We start from the raw sequence: 24,703 nt of genomic DNA, 5'->3' as shown, positions 1-24,703 counted from the left end.
ACACACGCTAAATAAGTTTTCTGTGCAAATTACTGAAGGAAATTAAACAACCACCAACAAAAGCCAGGAAGTGTAAGACATGCCACTGGACAAGATTTATGACAAATACATTTTGACTCGGCTTATGCTCACACCTTCTGGCCATATCAATTTTTTTGGAGAAATGTTCTTGTAAGCTGCTCTTCTGACTGCTGCTTTCAATACTCTCCTTACAGATTTAAATAAGAAACATGGCTCTGAACATGATGGATAGGTTAAATTGGGCTTCTTCAGCAGCCCCAGAAAAGATGCATGCTTGATTTATTATTGATTCGTCTCTGAAACCGCTCCATTTTTCTTTTATTCCACACCCCCCATAAAAGATTCAAAAGACCTGAAGGAGATCCTCGTTGCTAAATGCTGCAAGTCTCCTCCGGACGCTTGTCATGGAGTTTACTGTAGCCTAAATATTGATGTCAAGTAAACAACTAAGCCTTTGTTTTTTTGTGCTGTGTTGCATTGGCTTTGACTTGTTGAACCTTTGTTGGCATGAGAATATTCACCTTTGGTCCTTAATGGATTTTTTTGTGGCATGGGTACAACTTTGATAGATGCCAAAGTATTTTAACAGCACTTTCTTATAACCTTGGAGGGTTACTTATAAGCTACTGGATAGAAGAATTCTCCTAAAACTTTCTAAACTGTCCTTTTTCAAAACTTTCTGAAGTATAAATAGTGCAAAATTCAAAAGCCACGCTTAAATATATTAACATATAAAAACATTGCTTTCTCTGGAAAGCTAAGCATCACCATATAATATTAAAAGGCTATTATTTAATCAGAAGCTTTCACACATTATACCAAAACTTCTAGAGACTTATTTTATATCTAACAAAATATGGGACTAAATGTACAGTTGATAAATGACAGCAACTAATTTTTGCAAAAATGTTGCCCACTGTTTTCAGGTTGGGCTGTTTGTTGACACAGCAAGAAGGTTCTCGGTTTGAATTCCAGCCTGAGGTCTTTATGTTGTTTGCACGTTCTCCGTTTCCAGATGTGAGTATACTCTCATTTCCTTTCACAGTCCAATAACACGACTGTTTGTTTAATTGGCTTCTCAAAATGGACGTTTGAGTGGATGTCTATCCTACAGTATGTGTGTCTGTGTTGTCCTGACAGCGTGAGTCAGGGTAAACCCTCTCACACCTAAAAATCACTTGAAGGAACTCCAGTCCCGTCATAACCCTTCATATAGATAAACGGGTATCGACAACTGATGGATGTTTTGAGAATGACTTTGAAAGCTTTCAGCGCCCTTTCTCTGGGAAAGTTTTTAGATACTTTATCATCTTTGATGGACCACTGGTGTCTCTAAATGGGTCATACTGCACTACATGGTTAGGCCACTGTGATATTTAAAGTCAAATCCATAAAAGAAAGCATAAAGGTCAAACATTTTTTTTAAAAATATTATTGAAACAGCAAGACTATATTAGTGGAAGAAAAAGAGGATTTGATTTTGTGAAGCTTGGGCATCACAAAAGGGACTCAAATCCTCTGCTTCCCAGACAGCAATCATTGGCCTTCGTTTACAGAAGACGTGAAAGCGGGAGAGTGGTGGTGTGAGAAAGTATTGTTCGCCTCATGAATTTCTCAATCCACATCCTTGCAATCAGCAGTCCCAATCACCTCACAGAAGAGTTACTTGGTATTCAAATCTAAAAGTAACTGATTGCAATACTGTAGGGAAAAAGTTATAAGAAAAATGGCCTTTTTTTTCCATCTTTTATTTATTTTTTTGCTACAAAAAAATGCTTAAATATGGATGTCCAATTTCAACTTGAAATACAAAGCTTTAATTGTTAATGTCCAGCATAATCTTCTTAAGAAAACTATTATAAAGTATTCTACAAGGGATGCAACCTTTTACACAATGTTACATCCCAATCTTGTACTTTACTGAATTTTATTGAGATAAATGAATGGAGGCTTGTTCGGTTAGTGGGAATCAATTACATTAGACGTGTTCACCCCGACACCCCTAAATAAAATCTAGTGTAACCATTTCCCCTCACCTGTTTGTGAATTAGTAAAAAGAGCAAACCGGTGTGCAGTTTAATCTTGGTATAAAAATGATGCACTTTGAATCGTTTTGAGGTTTGCGAGATTAGACTTCTAAAACAGAAATTCTCATGAAGGTGATAGATTTTGACTGAGGGGAATCCACAAAAAAAGAATAAAAATTCCAGGCATATTTAGATTTGCTAGGAAGAAATGAATTAAAACCAGTCCTTCGCTGTCAGGCATGACTTCACATCATTCAAATAAAATACATCGAAGTTTGTTGGAACTTAAGAAAATGTGGAACGTTTCAGGAAGTATGGATGCATCTGAAAAGCTATGAGCATAATTCTGAGCTGTCTGGTTAATCTAAAACTACAGATTACAGTCACCAGATAGAAATATTAAAGCAAACATGAGCAGTACTTTTGGACAAAGATCAATGGATTGATGAGTCAAAATTGATGGAACTTTGTAGCAAGAATTGTGAATCAAGTAATGTGGTGATTTTACGATAAACATTCATCTCCTTTTAAATGTTGTCTTTATACAACTGGAAATTTACATTGTATTCATGTATAAGACCCACTCATTTATGGATGTCATTGCATTAGTCCTCCCAATGTCCAGAAGTAAAACTGTTTTATTTTTACATTTAACCAAGTTCTGTTTCAAGTAGATTTTATGACTGATGTGAAAATACTCTATTCAATTCTACAATGTATATTTCTATTTCAACATCAAACCTATGCTGACCTGCGACAGACTGGCGACCTGTCCAGGGTGTACCCCGCCTCTCGCCCAGAACGCAGCTGGAGAGAAGCACCAGCACCTCCCGACCCCGTTAGGGAGAAGGGTGCTCAGAAAATGGATGGATGGACCTCTGCTGACTTTAAAAATAGGAGCTAGCGCCATCTTGTGGCGAGATCAAAACATAGAAGTTGAAATAAAACACAAATAGACTTCTTGTAACTGTTTACTTCTTCAGATCAGTTTTGATTAACATTGTGTATAGGTTATACAGATAAACCACATGCATCATTATAGCAAACAAGAATGGAGAGTCAAACAGAGCAGGCCAGGTCCACAGGGGAGATCAGTCCTGAAATGACAGCAAATGTTACTGGAGGAGATAGAGTAAAAATGAAAAAAAAAAGAGAGAGAGAGACTCATAGCTGCCATCTTTACTTTATTAATCTGGTTGGGTTCAAGCTAAAGGGAAATGGGGAATTGTTCCACAACAGCTGTCAGACAACATTCTTTTCACGGCGACGGTTAAACTGGCTACTTCTTGCCCACTGTGGGCCAGGTTGTTTACGTAACCGCCACACATTAATCTGCAGATTCTGAACAACAGAAAGTCATCTATAAATAGTGTATGCAAACATATGGGGTGTGCTGTGTTAAGAAAATGTGCAATACCAGTAAGACCAGTTTAGCCTGTACACACAGGCTAAAAAAAACAATAATTTTGCACTGAACCTGTGACTGCAGGTGTGACTACAGGTCCAACAGGTGTGATGCGATACTACATGTTCATCTGCACGTCATTAGATTTTCTATGCTTTCTACAAATATCAGAATTGAACATCTAAAGTTCTTCTTCAGAAGCAACAGGACCAGATATTTAGTAAGCAAATAAGTGGGGATACTCTACCTCATCACTGCTGGAAGATGAGGAACCATCTTTCTTTTCCTTATTTTTCTTCTTCTTCTTACCGTCTTTGTCCTTGTGATCAGACTTGTCCTTGGACTTTTCCTTGTGATCAGACTTGTCCTTGGACTTTTCCTTGTGATCAGACTTGTCCTTGGACTTTTCCTTGTGATCAGACTTGTCCTTGGACTTTTCCTTGTGATCAGATTTGTCCTTGCTATCGGACTTGTCACCCTGAGAACAGCAATAGTTTGCACAGGATCAAACTGATGAACGATGGCTCTTGGGACATACAATTCATCTGATGGAGCGAGACCTGCACTGCTCAAAAGCCTCAAGATACACGTATAACATGGATGGATTTTCAAATGACAAATGACAGCAAATGTTACTGGAGGAGATAGAGTAAAAATCCACAGCATTTCCTTGTTGATTTCCGCCAATGAAAGAAAAGAAAAAACAGAACAAAAAGCATTCCTGCTGCAAAGACCGCTTACCTTTTTGTCTTTATCTTTTTTTTTCCCCCAAGGTAAGCTGAACTCATCCTTCTGTGCGTCCTCCTTCGTGATCTTCTCCTCTTTGTCACCCATAGCTGCAAATAAAGCAGTTTAAAACACAAAGCCGATAGCAAAGGCTTGTAAGGAAAAGCATTAGTCGCGTATGTTACACAAACTTCTCTCAGTTGACTCTTTTTTCCCCCCCAATAAAAAAATGACAGACGGACAGTCTACATATCAGCGAAGGATAGAGAAAAGAATAATGTGTCCTTGATTTATACATACCTGAAGAGAGATCAAAACTCATTTGTCGGTGTGTTTCTTTGAGCTTTGTGGCCGCTGAAAGTTCACTTCTCCAATTTATAGGAAATCATTTTGAGGCGCACCTACAGGACTCAACAGAGCCACGCCCTGTTTGTTGATGAAGAAATGACTCCACGATGGCTTTTTGTTACCCGTGTGCTGCTGCTGTCGGACAATACTTGTTTCGAGTCGCAACAGAAAAACGGGGTTGCTTTAGGTTAAGCAAGGTTCATCTTTTAATGATGGTGTTTTGAGTAATTCCCGGATTTATTCAACATTTACGCAGGCACAAAACTGGAAGAAGCAGAACTGAAAGAATTTCATTTAAGGCGGTCTGCATTTTGGAGGGTTATATGTATTTTTTTTTTTTAAATACTGGCTATTGATGGAAACTAATGAGTAACGCTGAGGATTTGTGAAGCTATTGGTGGGATTCTCTTCTGAAAGGCTTTAGGGCATTGTTTTACTGTACAGGCTACAAACTGTTCAACATAATAGGATATTTTAAATAAGAATACCAGAAAATTATATTTCAGCAGGATGATGGTCCAACATAAATCACAGCTCAAGGAAAAAGTTAGAGAGTTTTAGACAAGAGTCAATCCCAAGCTTTGAATATTTCACAGATCATGGTTGTTATTTAAATAAAAGTGAAAGAACATGACACAACAGCAATGCTGCCAAGCTATAGGCTACACCAAAGCTGACAAAAAAAAGCTGTACCTCTGGATGAGCTGCAGAGATCCATGGTGAAGGTTGGGAAATCTTTTGACCGTCAACTATTACTAATTGACTTGCCAAGATTGACTTTTTGAAAGCAGTATAGGTAACACATCATACAGCACACCAACCCCCAGAGTGACACTTCAGTGGCAGCACAATGTTGTGGTATTGCTATCAGATGATGAAACAGTTCAATGCTGGTAAGATGCTGTCAGAGGCTGTAAAAGACTTGAAACAGGGCTAACATTAGATGGTTTAGACCAAATATTCATTTTTTGCAGCAAAACTTGAATGTGCAGCAAAACTAGTCCAATTAGATTTACTACATATCTAAAATGTTATTTGTTCCAAAAAAAGGAACTTGCCATATAAGATTTATATTTTAAATCTTGAGCAAGTTTACAATCAGTTTAGCTCATCCTGGATGTTCCAAACTGACACATAATTCTCCAAAAGTCTTCTGCATCTGTAATTGTGGGGGTACAATAAACACAAAATAATGACATCACAGTTTTATTGCCCAAAGCATTTGAAATTCTTTAATGCAGTTGAAATTTTGCTCCAAAATATTTTTTCCCCCATTTTCATGTTCAAAACACCCCAACAAAATGTTTTTTTTAATTTATTTTTTTTATTAGCATTGTTAACCCTCGAGAAGCCAATAGAGCTGACGCTACCTTTGACTTGCATGTATGTTCAATGACTATGTTTGAAACATACCAAAAAGCATTGTTAGCATTGATCTAGATTGAGCAGCACTGCTTTCATCTGGTCATGTCATGGTTGGTAAGGCTTGGGGCCTTTCAGGAGGTCACTTGAGGAGAGGGTGGTAGTCCTGGTCGTTCCATCTCCATACCTCCTGGGATTCCCCATCAAGGCCTCCATTGGGGTTTTGGACCTGAGCGTTGGAGCTCTGCCTCCAATGCTCAGGTTGGTGCTGGTGTAAGGTGATTTGTAGGTGGGCGAAGGATCCGTCTTCACAGCAGAGGTAGAGGTGCCGCTGTGATCAGAGCTGTCACCGCTGGATGCAGATGACAACTTATAGGTGCCTGAAGGTTTCGGAGGATCCGTCTTCACGGTGGAGGAGGGAGACACAAAGGAAGAGGATCCAGTGCCGCTCTGAGCAGAGCTGACACCACTGGAGAAAGAAGGTAAACCGATGCTTGAGTCTGAAGACTGTGGTTTGGACTCGCCGCTTTGGTCACCTTCAGGGCTTTCCTGGAATGTAAATGATACCAGACTTTAAAAAAATAATAATCCAACTGGAAAAGCAGAGTAAAAGAAGGTCATGTGTTTTTCTTTGAAATCAAGATCATCTGATGACGTGTCAATTCAAGGACTCTCTTTACCTGCTTGTCCTTCTCCTCTTTATTCTCCTTGTCACTGTCAGATGATTTGTCTGAACAGGAACTGGAGTCCTGTTCAAACAAAAACAGATCAACACTCCTTCAATTGGCCTTCAAAAAATAAAAAAATAAAATAAACCCCACATTTTTTCCAAATAGAATACCTTTTTCTTTTTGTCTTTTTTCTTCTTCTTCTTATCATCATCACTGCTAGAAGAACCCGAGTCCTTGAATGAGAAAATAGAATTAAAACTGGACTTCTGTTTCCTGTTTCTTGCACAGCACCTCACCAGGCTTTTAAAAATACTAAAAAAAATGATAATAAAAAAAAATCAAACCTTTTTTTTGTGTTTCTTTTTCTTGTCTTTTTTCTTCTTCTTTTTCTTTTTTCATCATCACTAGAAGAAGAGGAGGAAGAGGAGGAGGAGGAAGAGGAATCCTGGATGGACATAACAATTGATAAATTTTTAGTCTTTTCTGTGAACCAAATAAATCACACAAAAGCTTGAACTATCACTTGGCCACCTTCTTTTTCTTCTTTTTCTTGTCCTTCTTTTTCTTGTGTTTCTTTTTCTTCTACAAAAATAAAATAGTGGTAAAACAATTTTGTTTCATTGTATGTTTGACCTTGTAACTGCACATTGTACCTTGCTGCCATCACTATCAGAAGAAGAAGAGGAGGAGCTTTCATCAGAAGAGCTGGACCTCTGGGAATGATATCAATCACATGGTTAGATTTACAAAGCCTCTGCAAGATGGACAGTGAAAAGTCTCCGAAGCAGTGTCCACCTGTTGGAAAGTCAGAGCTCACTACAAATTTTACATCTGGACTGTCTTTCTATAGAATGAGACCTGTTTGGGTCTAAAAAATACTGAGTATCATTGGTGATAAATGAAGGACTATTACACTACCATCATGTTAAAATGTGAAGTATTGATTTCCACTCCAAGTGTTGATTAAAGTGTGAATAATCCATCTGTGTTTTTTTTTTTGTTTGTTTGTTTGTTTTTTGTTTATTTACCTCAAATTTTAAATATTATTTTGGCTGTATTTAGTTCTGTAACTTCAGCAAATGTTTCCATAGTACATACATACTTTTATCATTAGACTGTACAGATTTTCACAGTGTTGGCAATGAAAACGCTATCTATTGTAGATTATTTAAATTAGGTGACTAACAGGTAAAGTATTTTTATCTTGCCAATGAAGGCCTCTTGGAGACGTATCACTGTACATTTGTGACAATGGAGCTAAAGATGCTTATGAAGCTAATGGATGCTGATGACTCAATCAGCTCAAGGAGAAACAAAATATATGGGCAACTAAAAAGAAAATTTCTCAGTATGAGCTTGTTTTTAACAAAATAAAACAAAATTTTCTTTGGACATTTTTGCGTTTTAAAACTGATAACCTTTTGAGCAGGGCTGGGTGGGGTTGGAAAATATTTTAACTTTGTGCTATTATCCAGTTTTCTCCTGCTATAATTTATCTAAATGCGTGTCACAAACAAAAACTGTGAAAAATACCAAAACATAATTGAGAATGCTTAGATCTTAAATCTTGAGCAAGTTTATGGTAGAAGGGCTGAAGAATTGCAAAATGACTCTCTCTACCTTCTTTCTCTTCTTCTTTTTTTTGTCATCATCACTGTCAGAGGAAGAGCTGGAGTCCTGTCAAAAGCACCGATGTTAGCACAGTCTCTTATACATACCAAAATGAAAACCTAAATAAAGTCAAGACAAAATAGAAGGGCTATGGTCAAACCTTGTCCTTCTTTTTCTTGGTCTTCTTTTTCTTTTTCTTCTTTTTGTCATCCTCACTATCCGAAGAAGATGATGATGAAGAAGATGAGCTTGAGTGCTGCAAAGAAAAAAAAATAAAATTATTCTTCTTTCAAGAATCAAGTGAAACATCATCCCTAAAAATTATCCAACCTTTTTCTTCTTTTTTGTCTTCTTTTTTTTCTTCTTCTTCTTTTTGTCGTCCTCACTGTCTGAGGATGAGGAAGAGCTGGAATCCTGTGAAGGAAGGAAACCAAAAGTAAAGCGTGAACCAGAACCTCTCAAACAACAATGCAAATTTTTGCCACGAACCTTATCTTTCTTCTTTTTCATCTTTTTTTTCTTCTTCTTCTTCTTCTTCTTTTCATCTTCACTATCAGAGGAGGAAGATGAAGAAGACGAGCTAGAGTCCTGTGAAAGAGGGAAACCAATCATTTAAGGCAAAATGCAAGATAACTTCTTGTGAAAAAGCAGATGCGTGCCAGAATGCAAACCTTATCTTTTGTTTTCTTCTTCTTTTTCTTCTTTTCATCCTCGCTGTCTGAAGAGCTATCAGATGAAGATGAGGAGCCAGAAGAATCCTGTGAGCAAGAAAAGATCATACTATTGTAAATACAAATGTTTTACAGAATGTGTAATAGAAATAGTGCACTTCTTGTTATTTTTGATGCAATTCTCCATAAAGAAAACCATAACTCACCTTTTTCTTCTTCAACTTCTTCTTCTTCTTTTTTTTATCCTTCTCTCCCCCCCCTTCTCCCTCATCATCACTCAGGTGACCATCCTCAACGCCATAAGGAAATGGCTGTGCTCTCCCTAGTGGACAAGAATCATCATAGCAACCCCAAAACATTTCTCCATGGAGTAATTTAATCAGGTTGATACTCTAGAGTTGCACACCCACCAGCTAGTGTAGTGGAGAGAGTGCCCTCTACTGCTGATGTAAGCTCTTTGTCCTGCTAGAGAGAAAAAAAAAAATATATATATATACATATATAGCAATGACTTTCACTGAATGAGCATTTGTACTCATGTATGCAGGTGTGCAGGTGTTAGCAAGATTTTCCACCTTGTCAGCATCTCTGTCTCCATCAACTCCTGTCTCACCACCTGCAGCATTAAACATAAGTTGGTTGATTGTACTGATGCACTTACATCAGCTTGGATATTTGTGTTTTGTTCAGTGTGTAAATTTCTCACCTTCACCTGGAAGAGCATTGCTGGGGTCCTTTTGCTCTTCATCCTGAGAGAATCACACATCAAGATCAAAGTTGCTTAATTAAATTGAATCACAATATAAGATGAGATGTGAAAAATATGCACTAAAACATATAAACAGCATATATTAGAATGCAGAAGAGTGGAATTTTTATTGTTCAGCTCTATTAGTACTAGCTGGATATGCTACTTATGATGCCATTAGCTTGTTTTATGTATTTTGATTTTTTTATTTTATCTAACAGGGCACTGAACATCTGACAATGCCCCATTAGTGCTTCTAACAAGTCATATTTGAAATTAAACAGGACATAAGACAAGACGTCAGTCTCACTTTCAATGTCAAACATGTCGCACTGAGAGGTTAGTGAATCTTCATAAGATTATGTCATTTTATTATTGGATCATTGCTATGATACTAGAGGCACAATTGAGTCACTTTTGCAGGATTTTACAAGTTTAGTGCATGTGGCATGTTGTTGCTTCACCTAACATCTGTTTTTTGTTTTTAATCTATGGCAACCATGCTCAAATTTTGTATAATAAGATTGCAAATTATGCATTATTTCCTCATGGCATTGTGTAATTTATTACCATTAAAATGTAATGTTAATAAATTGGGCACCAGTATTAGGACTAACGTTTTGAAACAGCAATAAAGCATGACTTAGTTATAAAGTTAGAATATTCTCTTTCATTGGCACTGCTTTACAGGCTGAAGGGGTTGTAAATATGAACAAATAAAGTCTAAAATTCAAGTGGAATTTAAATTGAAATGTTGAATAACCCTGCCCTCAAAGTCCAATATTATTGCGGTGAATATAACACTTGGTGAAACTTGAATGCATAAACAAACCAGTTTTTTGTTTCGATGCTTGTTTAAAACAATTCATCCAACCTTAGGTGCCTCCACAGAGAGGGGAACATAAATGAGCTCCGAAAAGACATGACTGCGGGTGATTATGGAATAGTTAAGCTAAACCAGAAATTTTACTCAGAATTAACCCCACAGCAACAACATCAAGATAAACACAACACTGTGTTTATCTTGATGTTCCACCTTGTTGGAGCCTTGTTCATGAGCAGGGGCATTCAGTTTGCAAGATAAAATAAGACATTTGCCTTTTTTTTATCCTTTTTCTTCTTCTTCTTGTCTTTCTCACTATGAGAGGATGAAGATGAAGAGCTGGATTCCTGCATAAATTAAGAAAAAAAAAAAACATCAATACTTAATTTATTTTAAAAATTCATGAGACATGTATAAAATTAGCAAACAATACAAGTGGCATTAGCTTCTCCAGATACAATTTAATCAGGTAGAATCTAAATGTAAAGATGTTAAATAAGCTAAAGAGCAAAGAATTGTTGCTGTGCAATGTGAAAATGAAAATAGTGCAAAAAGCTGCAGGTCAGTAAAATTACAGGAATTAATCAAAACACATTTAGTCGTCTTGAGATGATGCTGAGTGAAAATTTCGAGAAACTAGATCCACCCACTGGGGGAAGTGTGTCATTGAGGGTTTGGGAGGACAGAGTCTCAGGAGGTAAGAGTTCAGCCCTGTCTGTCTGTCTGTATCTCTCTCTCTCAGTTGTTGTGTCCTTGTGCAAGGCACTTCCCCCGCATTGCCTGCAAGGTGCGGTCCAGAGGTGCGGTCCAGGGGCTGCACCTCTGGAACGCAATGTAACTACAATGAATTAATCTGCGTGTGAATGTCTGAATGTACTGCAAAGCTCTTTGGGGTCCCAAACACTGCACAGATACAGGCCAGTTAGCATTATTGTTTTCAGAGAATATCTAGATTTTTAAAGTAAATAAACACATGGACAATCCAAGCCTGCTTCATTAGCTTTCTTAATGATTCTGTTGAACCACATTTCAAAAGTAATGACTGATTTTAATTGGATAATTTTTAGTAGATTTTTGCTTTGGTCAGTTTCAAGTTATTTTAGTGACCATGGTGGGTTTTTCGTCCATTAACAGAGGGGTGTCCATGTGTGCAATTAGAAAACTACAATCTGGTTCTGCTTTTCTAAAAATGACATAACCTTTTTCTTGTCTTTCTTTTTCTTCTTCTTGTCTTTCTTTTTCTTCTTCTTCTTGTCTTTCTTTTTCTTCTTTTTCTTGTCATCCTCACTATCAGATGAAGATGAACTATCCGAAGAAGAACTTGAATCCTACAAGAAAAGAGAAGTCAATGAGTTGTAATCACACCTTTACAGAAAGTGCAAGGATGAGATTTTGACGTTTACACATTTAACCTTCTTTTTCTTTTTCTTTTTTTTCTTCTTCTTATCATCCTCACTGTCAGATGAAGAAGAGGAGGAAGAGCTATCTGAAGAAGATGAACTTGAATCCTATAAAAAAGCCGTAATTATTTGGAAAATATTTTTTTAATGTTAGTGAACCGACTAGAAAATCAAGGTAAACACAAGAAAATCATGCCTTCTTTTTCTTTTTTTTCCTTTTCTTCTTTTTATCTTCACTGTCAGATGAGGAGGAGGAAGAAGCCTGGCAGAAAAAAAGAATAACAAAATATTTTATTAAGATGTGGGTTATGAATTTCTAAAAGCATCTAGAATATCTGCTGGATGATATTTTCATACCTTCTTCTTTTTCTTTTTCTTCTTATCTTTCTTCTTTTTCTTCTTGTCATTTTCCTCATCTGATGAGTCATAATCCTGAATACATGACATTTACAACATTATATGTAAACTTTTAAAAGAAATGTGTTTAATATAAATATTGATGATATTTTTCTTACAGGCTTCATGTGCATGCCCTCTCCAGTCAGCTGTTCTTCCAGACCCTCGGGACCTGAAAACCATCAATTCCGATACAGTGATAATTTTTTAGTAAACATTTGGTTATGACCACAGATTCACACAAAAACTGTATGGACAAAATTTAGTCAGAAAGCAGCACTTATACTTCAAAGATCTGGATTAAATATAGTCAGTGATAATAGGGGTTTATTATTATTGAATTCTTATGATCTGAGAAGGCGGCACAGGTAAAAATCTGTGAATGTTTACCTTCCTGACATATCATAATGCTCTCCCAGACCTTCTCCTTTTTCTCCTTTCCCTTCTTCTTTTTCTTTTTTTTCTTCTCATCCTGCAGCAAAATATGGAGCACAGTATTTTACGCAGTGATTTTTTTCTATGATACATCAATGTTGGTCATCTAGGGAAGACTGAGATTGTGAACCTCTGCTTTAGCTTACAATAAAAAATAAAAATAAAAAAAGCCAAAAAGAAAAGTGGTAAAATAGGTTATAGCCATGTGAGTGAAGGATCAACTATAGAGAGTATATACCTATAACTTTTTCATGTTATGTTTTTAACAACTACAAATAGTATATTGTATTGGGATTTCTATTGGGCAGAAAATTGTAACTGAACATCACCTTGATCACATCTATGTAGTGAAACATGATGAGGCAGAGTTATGCCTGGTAAAATGTGTTTCTTCAGCAGAAATAGACAAGCTGGTCTGAATTTAGGAAGGTAGATGAAGCTACATACATAACAGTCCTGAAAGAAAAGCAAATTTAATACTTGAGACTAGGGTGGTGTGCCCTTCCAGCAGGACAATGACTCTAAACCTACAGCACCACAGTGGATACGTTTAGGAAAGAATATGAAAGCATTATAATAGGCCAATCAAAGTCCAGACCTGAACTGTGAAATCACTAAATCTCATCAAATATTTTTGCTCTAGTTTCTAGTACAGACATCTTTGTCCACTTGAAATAAGTCAAAACTAACTGACAAGAAAATATTTCAGCAGAACTTTAGAGCTTCTTTTGAGACAATTATTTCTTAATAGTGATAAAAAAGCCCTAGTTCCGTTGGTAGATAATCACTTTTTACCAAACAAGTGGAAAAAATAAAAAATAAAAAAAACGAGCACTCTTTCATCAATATGAAAGAATAACTTATTCAAAGCAACATCCAATGTCTTGCTGGAAGTTACTTGTAAGTTAGTCTTGTCTTAGGAAATTATAAGGTTAGCAGACAATGAGGCCTGGATACAAATATAGGCCACATTTTTCTTCTTTTTTTCCCCACAAACTTCCCATTCTACAAAAAAATCTAAATGTTTCATCTTCCACTGCATGTAGTTATGTTGCCTTAAGTTAGTCTAGGATATAAAAATCACAATAAAAGCCTTATGTGGTTGTACCATGAAAAAATGTGAAAAGTGTCAGGAGGAGCAGGACATCTACAGTACATGTCTGCAGTCTGATAACAAATACCTCATATCTCTGTGAACAGGCAGGTAGAATGGCTACGCATGAAGTCACTTAACTTACATGTACAAATGCATACAGCTGCATAAAACTAAACCTGAAATATTTTATGGTATTTGGGTCATTATCTTTAGAAATAAAGCCTCACTCGCTGGCACCTGAAAAGCTGATTCAAACATTCTGGGTGTGTTCCGCTCCTTGGTGATACTTTGTGCTATATCCAGTAGAAGACATGAGAGCCTCTGTCTTGCTTAAGATGAAACAAATACTCCTTTTTGGACAAACCAGCATGTCTTCTTTGAAGTAAACTGAAATTTGAACTGCGTGTTGCAGGTTCTGGATTTTCAAGTTCTTCCTATTTTGCCACCCACTCTCTGAGAAAAACGTACCTACTATCTTATCCTGTGAAGAGACTGCTAACTTTGATTTAAAAATTATAAGAATTAAAAAGTTACAATTTAATTAAAAAGTTGAAACCAATAATACAAGTGGCCTGTTACAAATTTATGCCATTAAATCTAAATTTGCCACATCGACCTAATAAATTATCTGAATGACAGTTAATTTAATATTTTTTTACTCCAAAAGTAAAGGCTTTCCTCCTAATGCATTTAAAGGGGCCAACACCCTCTCGAAGCATATAATACATGCTTTTTTTTTGTTTTTGTGACAAGAGGCTTCGATTGGACTTTTTTGATTAAAAGAACCAGTTTCTCTTTCAGTTTTCCAAAGGAAGCGTTAGTGGGGCACACAGCATAATGAAGCCTAAATAAGTGGGCGAATTCTCACTGTAATCAGTGCTGTTGGAATTTAGCCTAAGGTACTGACATGTCAGAGCGAAGCAGGAATTATAAGGCAGGAGTTTCCTTTACTTGTGCAAGAATGACAAATCATGTGGCAAATGCTGACTTTATTCTATTTTGTTCACCTGAGACATTCAAACTTATTTGAAAAGGTAGATGTTATAAATGGTTAACAGCAACATTTACAACTTTGCCGTTTTTGCAACCAGCACTGAAATAGCTCAGTTACATATAGATTGTCTATTTGTTGCCCATGTTGTGGCTAGGATCTTGTTAAGGAGAGACAAGTGGACTTTCCTCTCATTAAACACGCTGAACTAGATGTTCTGCAGATGTACTGAATGGGTCTTTGAGCCAGAATTAATCAGAACGTCTTGCAGAAACATATTTTATATTCTCCAAATGATTCTGAATGAAATACTCATAATCTTCAATTAGTGTGAAACTCAATCACAGGTTTGCCCAAGAGGTGGATGTTTGATGTAAAGTTGTATTTCAAAGTACATACATTCTTTGATGAAAAGGTATCAATTGATTTGCACGGGTGTTACAGGGAATTACTCTGCTCTCCTTTGGGAACATTGAAGCAAAACTGCACTTTTGAACCAGTGAGAGTCATGATAATGAGCTGGAAGACTATCCTCAGAAAGACTAACAAGCTGAGGAAGTTTGGCCAACAGTCAGTATTTTCACTTACTAATACCACTTTGAGTTGTTTAGCAGCAGTGAAGCATTGGGGTGGATTTGTTGTGGCGTGGATTTCTGTGGGCCTGAGGGATATCAGTGTCATGTCAGGGTTTGTTGGAAGGTATATGATATGTAAAAAACATAACCAATCTGATGGCAAAACAGATAGTTTCATGATATGATGTCTTGCTGATGCAGGTGCAAATTATTACTGCAAATTACAAAAATGTAGAGTGTTCTTTAGGGTCGCACAGTCTGGTAGAGAGCACACAAAAAGGCATTAATCTGTGGATTTTCAAGATCACTGGAGTTGACAACTGTTCCATATACGTGCCGGTTTTGACCCACAAACTTAAAGTGTCGTCCAACAAGTCTAAGAAGAAGAAAGGATTAACTGTTTAGCATCTCAGAGTCCAAGCACACATCGAAATTAACAAAAAAAATGGCTTCACCAGAAGAAAGTTAGCCAAAAGGAAGTCTGTGGAGTCACTCCCAGAGGGCCATTATTAAGAGATGTCCTTACTGGAGTGGGTAAACATTGTAGAGTCAAAAGGTACTAAAACATCCAGGTCAGGGGTGTGTCCTCCTATGACAGTCACTATATTTCAATTTTAAGCAAATAAATGTTTTATTATTTCAGGTTGAATATTACAGCTATTTACAAATGTTATTTCACCTTTATTAGTAGGAAGGGATTCATCAGGGGAGTGTGTTCGGTTGTGTGCGAGGCCGCTTACAAAGGCTACTTGTCTTTTTTGGTGTTGTTGACATATCAGTTTTTATTGCTCATCAAAAATGATAGCACTGAAATATGATCAACATGAAGCTTTAATTGGACTTGATCATATTGATCATATGTTGATCACATTCTTTAAATACAAGCAGCAGGCAAAAGCTTGACTAGCATAAACCAGTGTACAACTTACTTCACTATCACTGTCTGAGGAACTACTGGAGGAGGAAGAAGAAGACGATGAAGAAGAAGAGGAGGAAGAAGAAGATGAAGAGGAGGAGTCCTGTTGAGAAAGGTACAAGGAAGTTACTTCATTTCATGTTTAAAAATAAATTTAGAGTCAGTAAAAAATATGGAATGAGGATAAGCCACAGATGGGTGGAGGAGTGTAGGGGTGTAGCTCGCGGCAGAAAGGTGGAGCTCTACAAACACTCTGCTATGCACACAAAGGAAAGTTACTCACACCTATGGCAACTATGTTGTGATCTAATCTGTCAGTTGTAACACACTGAACAAAAAATTTCCATCAGCTTATCTATCTCCAACGAATGGTTGCGCGGCTACTTGGAGCTAACACAACACTTCCCCTTCTCTGACAATAAATTATTCAGAGTTTCAGTCAAAGCCACACCCCATGGTGACCACAGCAGTAATTTTTATGATTTTATCATATTACACACAAGCAAAATAGAAACTTTGTAAGCATCAATCTCTGCATAGTCTGTCTCGATTTCCCTTGTGATAGTTTACTGACTATCAAACACCTACCTTCTTTTTCTTCTTCTTTTTCAGCTTCTTTTTCTTCTTCTCTTTTTTTCCAATACCCTCATCTTCACTGTCTGGAGAGCTGTCCATTGAGTACATCTGCAAAAATACAAACCAATAGTTTCCCATATAACCAGAAATTACAGGAATTCAGATAAAACGATTATTTAACAGTTGAAATGGTAACACCCAGCAACTCTTAATTTGAAAATAATATTTTGTGTGTTGTGTTATTAAATAGAATGTTGTCAATTGGAATCCACCTTCTTCCTGTCGCATGTTAATATGCCCTTGAGCAAGGGGCTTAACTCCATCATTTCAGTGCATAAATGTGTGAGTATTTGTAAGTGCAAATGGGTGGATGTGGCTCTAGTGTAAAGCGCTTGTGTGGTCAAAATGACTGGAAAAGCACTGTGTATGTTCAGACCATTTACCATTAGAATTACATTAATTAGTAGACATTTAGTGCTTTGCTTAAAGATGGTTGTGTCCTTCCCATTTACCAGTTCATCATCATTTCTTGTCAGCTGTCCAGGCTGACCCTCACTTTGCTGCTTCCCGCTTAGGTTTGCATCTTCTGTCGCCTGCAGGTCTCCTGCTGGCAGGATGCCTGAAGGAACGGCTCCCCCTGGTCGATAGCAAGAAAGATGCATGCTGACTCGTTTTCTGTTAACTGACTGCAAAATGTCAGGTAAAGTCAAGTAGGTGGCATAAAGAGGATTGGTGTTTTCAAACAATACTTTGTCCCCTCACTGGTTTGAATTACAGCAAATGAGAGACTTGCATGGATGCACTTTCCTGCAATTTGACTTCCTGTAAATGCAAAACTAGGTCAGACAGAATAAATGCATTCAAGCAAGGCTAGAGACGTTGTCATATAGATCCTTAACCTAATGGGTTATTTATCAGTTGTGGATATAAAGAACTGCAACGCTCAGTTAAAAAAAAACAACATCTTTGTACTTTCAACAAGTCATGAATGGGACTTCAGAATGCAACTGAAGTCAGAAAAAGCTGATCGCCACGTTTGTCAATTAAAAGCATGGCTTGCAAACCTTTGGAGAGGGAAGAATTCATCTTTGTCCAGGCTTCTCCTCCTTCCAGGAGGACCAGGTCTCCTCTGGCAGACACACCTGTGAGGAAAGGTATGCCTTTATTAAAAGTTTGTGGGCGGGGAGCGAAAGTAGGCGTAAACTACAGCGGAAATACGAAAACAAAAAGTTTCAAATTAAAGCCCTCTTGAAAAGGAAACAGCTACATAATTTTCATAGAAGAAGGTAATCTCTACCAGGCAGGATCAGGTAACTTTCATAGAAATAACTGCTTTATCTGATTCAATTACTCATATTTTCAATATATTTTTCGCACATAATTTTTTTGTCTGTTCAAATTGTATTTTGAAAGGAAAAATATTTTCACCTGTGTCATGAAGGGCTTTCTTTGCGGGTTGTGTGAGCAGGTAATACAGGTTCCACTACAGGCCGAGGATTGTCAACACTGTGTGTGGAAGCCTTTAACAAACATTGTAAAAGTTCTTACGACATCACAGTAAAATGTGCAAATGTCCCTTTAAAACATGCAATTCCTGTCCAGTGCCAATAGTGGGAACTTTTTTTTAATGCCTTCGGCTTCCGTAGACCGACTATGTAAAGCTACAATAAAGCGCAATACCGGAAGTATTGTGTTTGACCAACTAACCAATTAAGGTTTTATATATATATATATATATATATATATATATTATATATATATATATATATATATATATATATATATATATATATATATATATATATATATATTAATGAATAAAAAGTGACTCTTTTGGGCAAATCAGCCATTGTCACATCTACATATTTTGGCAAGTAATGACAAATAAAATTCTCAGTAACATATTTTATATCTTAGACATCATCATAAAATAAAACAAGGTTTTATGTTTACTTAATGTCTGATGGTTAAAACATAATTTTTTTCCTCTTTGGTTTTTGTATAAGTTGTAAATATAATTGGAATTTTATTTTCTCATATATATTAGAAATTGTATTTTAGTTAGTTTAGGATTTACCAATGAGTTTTCCTTTATAGATTGACTAATCTTGCCTTTGTTTTTGTCAAGTTTGTAGAGCAGTTTTCCATTTCGCTATATGAAAAGTGCCAATGAACTGGGCTAAAAAAAAACCTTACTCCACTCGTCTAACAAGCTTTTGTAAATAGACAAATAACGCTTTTACTTTGAAATGCAGACGGAAATGGCAGCTTTCAACGACCTTGCTATCTTAACTGTAATACGTCTCCCGTGCGAACTGCTTGTGGAAGTGTTTACACGTACCTGTTAAGCGCTTTTGTGTGTTATGTACTTCATTTCTTGTTAATTTTACTCTGTCAAAGAAACAACTGACAAGACTTCAGACAAGCTAAGACTCAATAAACACACCTTTTGTTCAACCGACCTCAATAAGTCTAACAGACGCCTTTTGTTATGATTTTCTTTTTAGCGTTTGAGGGATAACGAAAGGTCGAAGGTTGTTTTTATTAACTGTCTCTTGTTAGAGCACTACGGGGAAGCAATGGAACCTATAGGGAAGCTAAATGCGGGATTGATACCAACTTGAATGACTGACCGGACCTCACCATGCCGAGCCAAGCGAGCTCCCTGCCGCTGGCAGCGACTCTGCTGGCGGCGCTGTGGCTCGCCTTGGGTCGGTGCAGCGCTTCCGAATCTCTGGGACCGGGATGCGACAACGGAAAGGTAAGCTGTCTCAGTAGGAGCCACAAACATTTTACATTTCTTTCTTAGACTTTCTTTCCTCTATTATTAACACTGGAGAAGAAACAGCTGCATATGTAAAATGCAAGTTTATGCAGTTACTACATTTACAATGTGGGCTTCACTCCTACATTAACTACATTTGCTTTCTGTATGTGTTCCAGCTATTTTTGGACAGAGACCTGCCTGCAGATGCTGTTCATTGGGGATGTTCAGTCCACTCCCGGCCAGAGTCTACTCAGGTAACCATGGACACAATAGACATCCCTGACTTCAACTACATTATTCGTTATTTGTTTGGCCCATTTCACATTTCAGGAAAACAACTGCTCACACTGCATCATCCCCTAAATCTACTTACTCCACTTATAGACACGTTTCAGGACCGAAGTGCTGAGCATTTGCCAGCTTGGATGTTGCTCAGGTTGCTCTATCAGCAGTTTAACTGGGTCATTCTTATTCCCATCTACAGAGACTTCCAAGTATTGACACCGTGTGTGACCCCGAGGTGAGTAAACACTTTACCAAACACTTTCCCTTTGCTTAATCTGAAACAGTAACAATGGAGGCATACAGGGGAAAAGTTAAAGTGTGAGGCAAACATTAAGCATCCACTTAGCTACAGAAGCTGGTTTAAAGCCTCCTTTTTCAGTAAATTAAACTAAAACTGTGACCAGGAGATGTCTTTAGATTTTTCTCATTGTAATCATAAAGTATTTGAAAGCTAACATGTTTTGATTCTTGCTTACATCATAGCCAGCAAGGCAAATATGCATGGATTACCTGATCTCCTACAACCACTCCATTCCCAACAGGTAGGTGTTAACTTTTTCCATGGTGCAATAACACATTTCAATGCATTTTATTTGATTTACAAATTAGCACATAATGGTGAAGTGGAATGAATTTCACACAGAGTTAAAAAAATATATATTTTCCTAATAAAAATATGAAAAGTGTAGCCTGCCTTTGCACTCAGTTCTGTTTAATTGGAAACTTGAGAGCAACATATTAGGTGGAAAACTTGATGGGCAGTACACATATTAGTCATCTAAGGCACAGATCTGGCTCTCTATAGAAAATTAGCTGGAAGAAAGCTAGAAGAAATCCACAGTAAATATGCTGTAGAAGATGCTTTGGTCAAATAAGACTAAAATTGAACATTTCGGCCCATAATGAAACCTGATGATGCATTTCCACCCTAAACAAATCATCAATTATTTCTTCAACTGGGACAAAAAAGGTGCTCAGAATTCACTGGGAGATCGATGCAGGTAAATACAGGATGACCCTTGAGAAAACCCTGTAAGAGACGTAAAAGACTCTCAATAAGCCAAAGCATACAGCTTAGCAACAATGGAGTTGTTTAGATCAAAGCATTTTCATGTGATGAAATGGCACAGCCAAAGTCTAGACCCACATTGAATGAATAATCTTAGGAAAGACTTGACGATTGATGCTCTCTATTTAATTTAACTGAATTTGAGCTTTCTTTCTTTCCTTTTTTAAAGAAGAAAAACAAAAGTTGTCAGTCTACAGAAGTGAAAATGGCAATTCTGCAAAGGTCGGATTTAGTGGAGCTGAATAAAAGTGCATGCTACACTTTTAAGATTTTATTAGAAGAAAAGAAATTGAAAACCGTGTATAATTTCTCTTTTATTTCACACTAATTCACTTCTTTTTAGTCATTTGTCACATAAAATCTTAAAAATATCAGAACTTTGTGGTTGCAGGGTGACAAAATGAGTAATAATTCAATTGATGCAAACATCTCGAAAATGCAGTACTGTTGTAAAAAATATATGTGCAAGAAATACAATGAATATAACCTCTTTTTCTTTTTAGTGGAGCATTCAGGCCAGTAATGGCAGAAAGTGGAGAGTACTTGTATTGTCCTCCTCAGCGGTGGTTAAATAACTTGCATGTAAGTGTCAAAATCCAACATTTTTAAATTCAGCTTTTCTGTCTGAAAATAATACTATAGTGATATCTTTCTAGTATCGGTCATAATGCAGGCTTTGTTATCACAGGAGTGGAAACATGATTTAACGCATCCAGATCTCAAGGTACAATATGTACCATCAGACCCTTTGGGACTTTGTCCCAAGAGAACTGGAAATGAGATTCAGTCAGTGTGCTGTTGCTGTGATGATTAAGATCCAATTATTACCTTCCACCCAACTGCACTCTGTTTACGGCTCCTTCTTAAATCCTTGAAAACCACAGATTTAAGAAGTATTTACAAACCACTTCAGCTAACAGGAAAGAAGCAACGTAAAATCATCGGCATGTGCTGTGAAGTAAATTCAGTTCCTTCAGGAAGTTTTTGTATTCTGACTCACAGGATGTCATACTAAGTAGTGTTTTAGCAGGTCAGGCTGTTTTTTTTTTTTTTTCCCCCCAACTCTCAGATCTCGGCACCATCATAATTAAAAGGTGCTCTTGGTACAGGTGGAATGTCTTCCAAATCCACATATTTCTTGCAACAGGCAACAAAGTTAAGATAAAAAATAAATAAATTTAGTCACATGAAACAACCTGTTTCTGAGTGATTCATTGACAATAAATATAGAACTTGTCAAATTACAAAAGTGCGCTGTGAACAAAGTATTTGAGCACTTTACCTTTTAACTGTGTCAGATCACTTAAATGTTTCAGCCCTAAACTAACTTCAGTGTCATACACAGAACCCACATAAATAGAAAATCTATTTTTAAAGATCTACCTATAATTGACCACATTGTTGGAACGCAGAGTTCAGTCAGATACTGGTACTTTTAGACAAATCATCTCTAAAGTCTTATAGAAATGTTTTGCTTTTCTAATTTAGGTTACAAAGTGTTTCACCATTTGGTCTGATGTGGGTTTTTTCCAGCATGGTGCCACTGTTTTGCTCTACCATCCCTGTGTGGAGCTCGGTGAGCGTCGCCTCCTTTCTGTATTGGCTCGTTCCTGTCTGCCGGGTCACATCATCACTCCACATCCACAACTCAGCAGAGAAATGGTCTTTTTAACCTTCAGATTAGAACTGGAGTTAATGTTCTGTTAATAATCTGAAGGGTGATTTGTAATGGGATGTTTGTCATCCTTAGCCAATAGCCTTGGTGTCCTGGGGTCGCACATTGGAGCTGACCACCGTGGCCTCTTCAGAGGTCTGTGATTGGCTGCAGGCGACGCAAGCCACCAGAGGCAAAGTTGACAAGAGAACTCAAACCAGGAAGTACAACCTCCTGTTGACCAGGTCAGCAGGCCTGCAGCATCTTGCACCATCAGCAGAAAATAAGGTCAGAAAAACTGGTGAAATATATTAATTTTCTGTTGATTTACATGTGGCATCCTGAGTAAAATGATCAAAAATAGGAACTTTAGTGTTTGGTGCAACACTAAGTAACTATTATTTTAAATCCATAGGTTTCTGTGAGGCAATGCTGTGAGCAGACCATTTCTTCTTTGCGGAGAGTAATCACTGGGGCAGCGCCTGGTATAAAGAAAGATTCCTTGAGACAAATTAAAGAGGGAAGGAAAAATAGGAAAATTCGAGCTGCAATTGGAGAAAAATGGCATATCAGCAAAAGGGCTGATAGAATGACAAATGACTCCAGGCAGATCAACAAAACCATTCCCCAAAGAACAGCCGATGTCCAGAATCACAGCAGCTCACTTGGACCAGAATCAGACTCGCATCCCCTGGATCCTTCTTTACAGACTTCTGAGTCAGAAACCCGGAAGCAACATCAGACTTTTACATCATCGCTCACCCCTCATCTGGTGTCACACGACTCTGAGAGTCTGCTTCAGACCGATCCGTCTCAACATGCAGGCGCAGACTCTGTCAGAGACGACATAAAGGAGAAAAACACTGGTGAGGGCCTCATGGTTCAGAATGAAGCAGTTGATGTCAAAGAAAGGGAGGCCGAGCATAATCGACAGCCCACCATTGAGCCCCTTCCCACAAAGTCCAGTTCCGCTGTGAAGTCCCAGTCAGAGCATCGGCAGCCCAAATCCCAGTTGGAAACCAAGCAATCCAGCAGCAGCGAGTGTTCTGACTGCAAAGCAGGCGAACACTGCGACTGCACTAAACCGTCCGCAGCGGCGAGCCGGGGCGCCATGGTGAACGTCAGATGGCAGAGGACCCCCAGGACAGATGAAGCAGTCTGGGCTGCAGCAGCGTTGGGCTTCCTGCTGGTTCTTCTCACGTTGTCTATTCTTCACACCCGCCTGTACCGCCACTGGAGGACCACACCCAGCCTATACTGGCGCGACCAATATCAGGACTACGACAGTGTGGCGGGTAGGTAGGACGCACAGGGATCTGATCTCCGTGTTGCTGGGAACGAGTGCTCACTGTGTTGTGCTTGTGTTCTAGATGTGATACGCAGGAGGCTGAGAATTGCAAAAAAGAGGCCGAAAAGAGGCCGAAGGAAGGAGTGTGTTCTCCTGCCAAGTTCCTCCAGCTCTGATGAAAATCCATAGCAATCCATAACCAAGCAGAAGGTGCTTTAAATTGGACTTGTCTCCCATTTCTTCCTGGTTCTAAGGTGTAGGTGCTGTGGGCCACAACGGTGTAAAGTAGACTTGATCCTGAATACATCTCTGGTATTAAACTTGGTCAACAGCATCATTGTTTATAATGAGGGTGGATTGGGCAGTAAATCATTTAAAACATAATTTTTACAAACTTAAAAAAAGAAAGTGGCCAGTGAATTTTTTTTTTCTACCTGTAGTTTACTTCTTTGACCTATAAAGCTTTAAAATGTATGTTGCTGTTATAAGCAACACTTTGTGTGTTTTAATGTTCACAGTTATTTTGTTTTATATAGGATGTGGTGAAATGTATTTCACCTACATGTGAATGGGTACGCTGGTTCTGTTAATAGCCATAGAATGTCCTTGCAGATATTAAAAGATCCCAAAGTCTTTTGTACAATGCCTCACAATGGTCTTCACACCCCTGGAGCTTTTTCTAATTGTGTTGTCTTAAGAAAGAACGTTTGGTTAGTTTATTGGGATGTTTTTGGGATTACACAAAACCAAAGTAGCACAAACATGTTTTGGAAGGAATGAGACATGGTTAACTTTTTTTCTGCAAAGGGAATTATGAGAAATGGAGTAAGAATTTATATTCA

At 37.7% G+C, this 24,703-nt stretch overlaps 2 protein-coding genes across 5 annotated transcripts; both read right to left on the bottom strand.

Annotated features, from left to right (window-relative positions):
- Positions 1-3,006: 3,006 nt before the first annotated feature.
- Positions 3,007-4,594, bottom strand: LOC129358715 (uncharacterized). Its single transcript, XM_055027810.1, has 4 exons — positions 4,480-4,594; positions 4,195-4,289; positions 3,701-3,931; positions 3,007-3,145 (listed from the first exon to the last, which is right to left on the bottom strand). The coding sequence occupies exons 1-4, from the start codon at positions 4,499-4,501 to the stop codon at positions 3,140-3,142; spliced, it is 354 nt and encodes a 117-aa protein (XP_054883785.1). The 5' UTR covers positions 4,502-4,594; the 3' UTR covers positions 3,007-3,139.
- Positions 4,595-5,720: 1,126 nt separating this feature from the next.
- On the bottom strand, positions 5,721-19,810 carry LOC129358713 (cylicin-2). Of its 4 annotated transcripts, none has more exons than XM_055027805.1 (28): positions 19,760-19,810; positions 19,442-19,532; positions 17,863-17,940; positions 17,311-17,435; positions 16,811-16,906; positions 16,236-16,325; positions 12,600-12,681; positions 12,329-12,381; positions 12,171-12,245; positions 12,010-12,075; positions 11,826-11,921; positions 11,613-11,741; positions 10,689-10,760; positions 9,549-9,591; positions 9,418-9,458; positions 9,253-9,307; positions 9,049-9,164; positions 8,843-8,929; positions 8,661-8,759; positions 8,502-8,585; positions 8,332-8,427; positions 8,181-8,237; positions 7,214-7,273; positions 7,092-7,142; positions 6,907-7,005; positions 6,731-6,796; positions 6,570-6,638; positions 5,721-6,438 (listed from the first exon to the last, which is right to left on the bottom strand). In XM_055027805.1, the coding sequence occupies exons 1-28, from the start codon at positions 19,778-19,780 to the stop codon at positions 5,998-6,000; spliced, it is 2,538 nt and encodes an 845-aa protein (XP_054883780.1). In that variant the 5' UTR covers positions 19,781-19,810; the 3' UTR covers positions 5,721-5,997. The 4 variants fall into 4 exon arrangements, with proteins under 4 accessions (XP_054883780.1, XP_054883781.1, XP_054883782.1 ...); XM_055027806.1 differs by having other exon boundaries at positions 9,253-9,304; XM_055027808.1 differs by having other exon boundaries at positions 6,185-6,438; positions 6,731-6,793; positions 6,905-7,005.
- Between the last annotated feature and the right edge of the window lie 4,893 nt (positions 19,811-24,703).

The sequence above is a fragment of the Poeciliopsis prolifica genome, unplaced genomic scaffold (assembly GCF_027474105.1).
Source record: "Poeciliopsis prolifica strain line A6 unplaced genomic scaffold, Auburn_PproV2 SCAFFOLD004, whole genome shotgun sequence".
Taxonomy (NCBI): Eukaryota; Metazoa; Chordata; class Actinopteri; order Cyprinodontiformes; family Poeciliidae; genus Poeciliopsis; species Poeciliopsis prolifica.
Note: the sequence above shows the minus strand (reverse complement) of the source record. Positions and strands in the feature narration are given on the sequence as shown.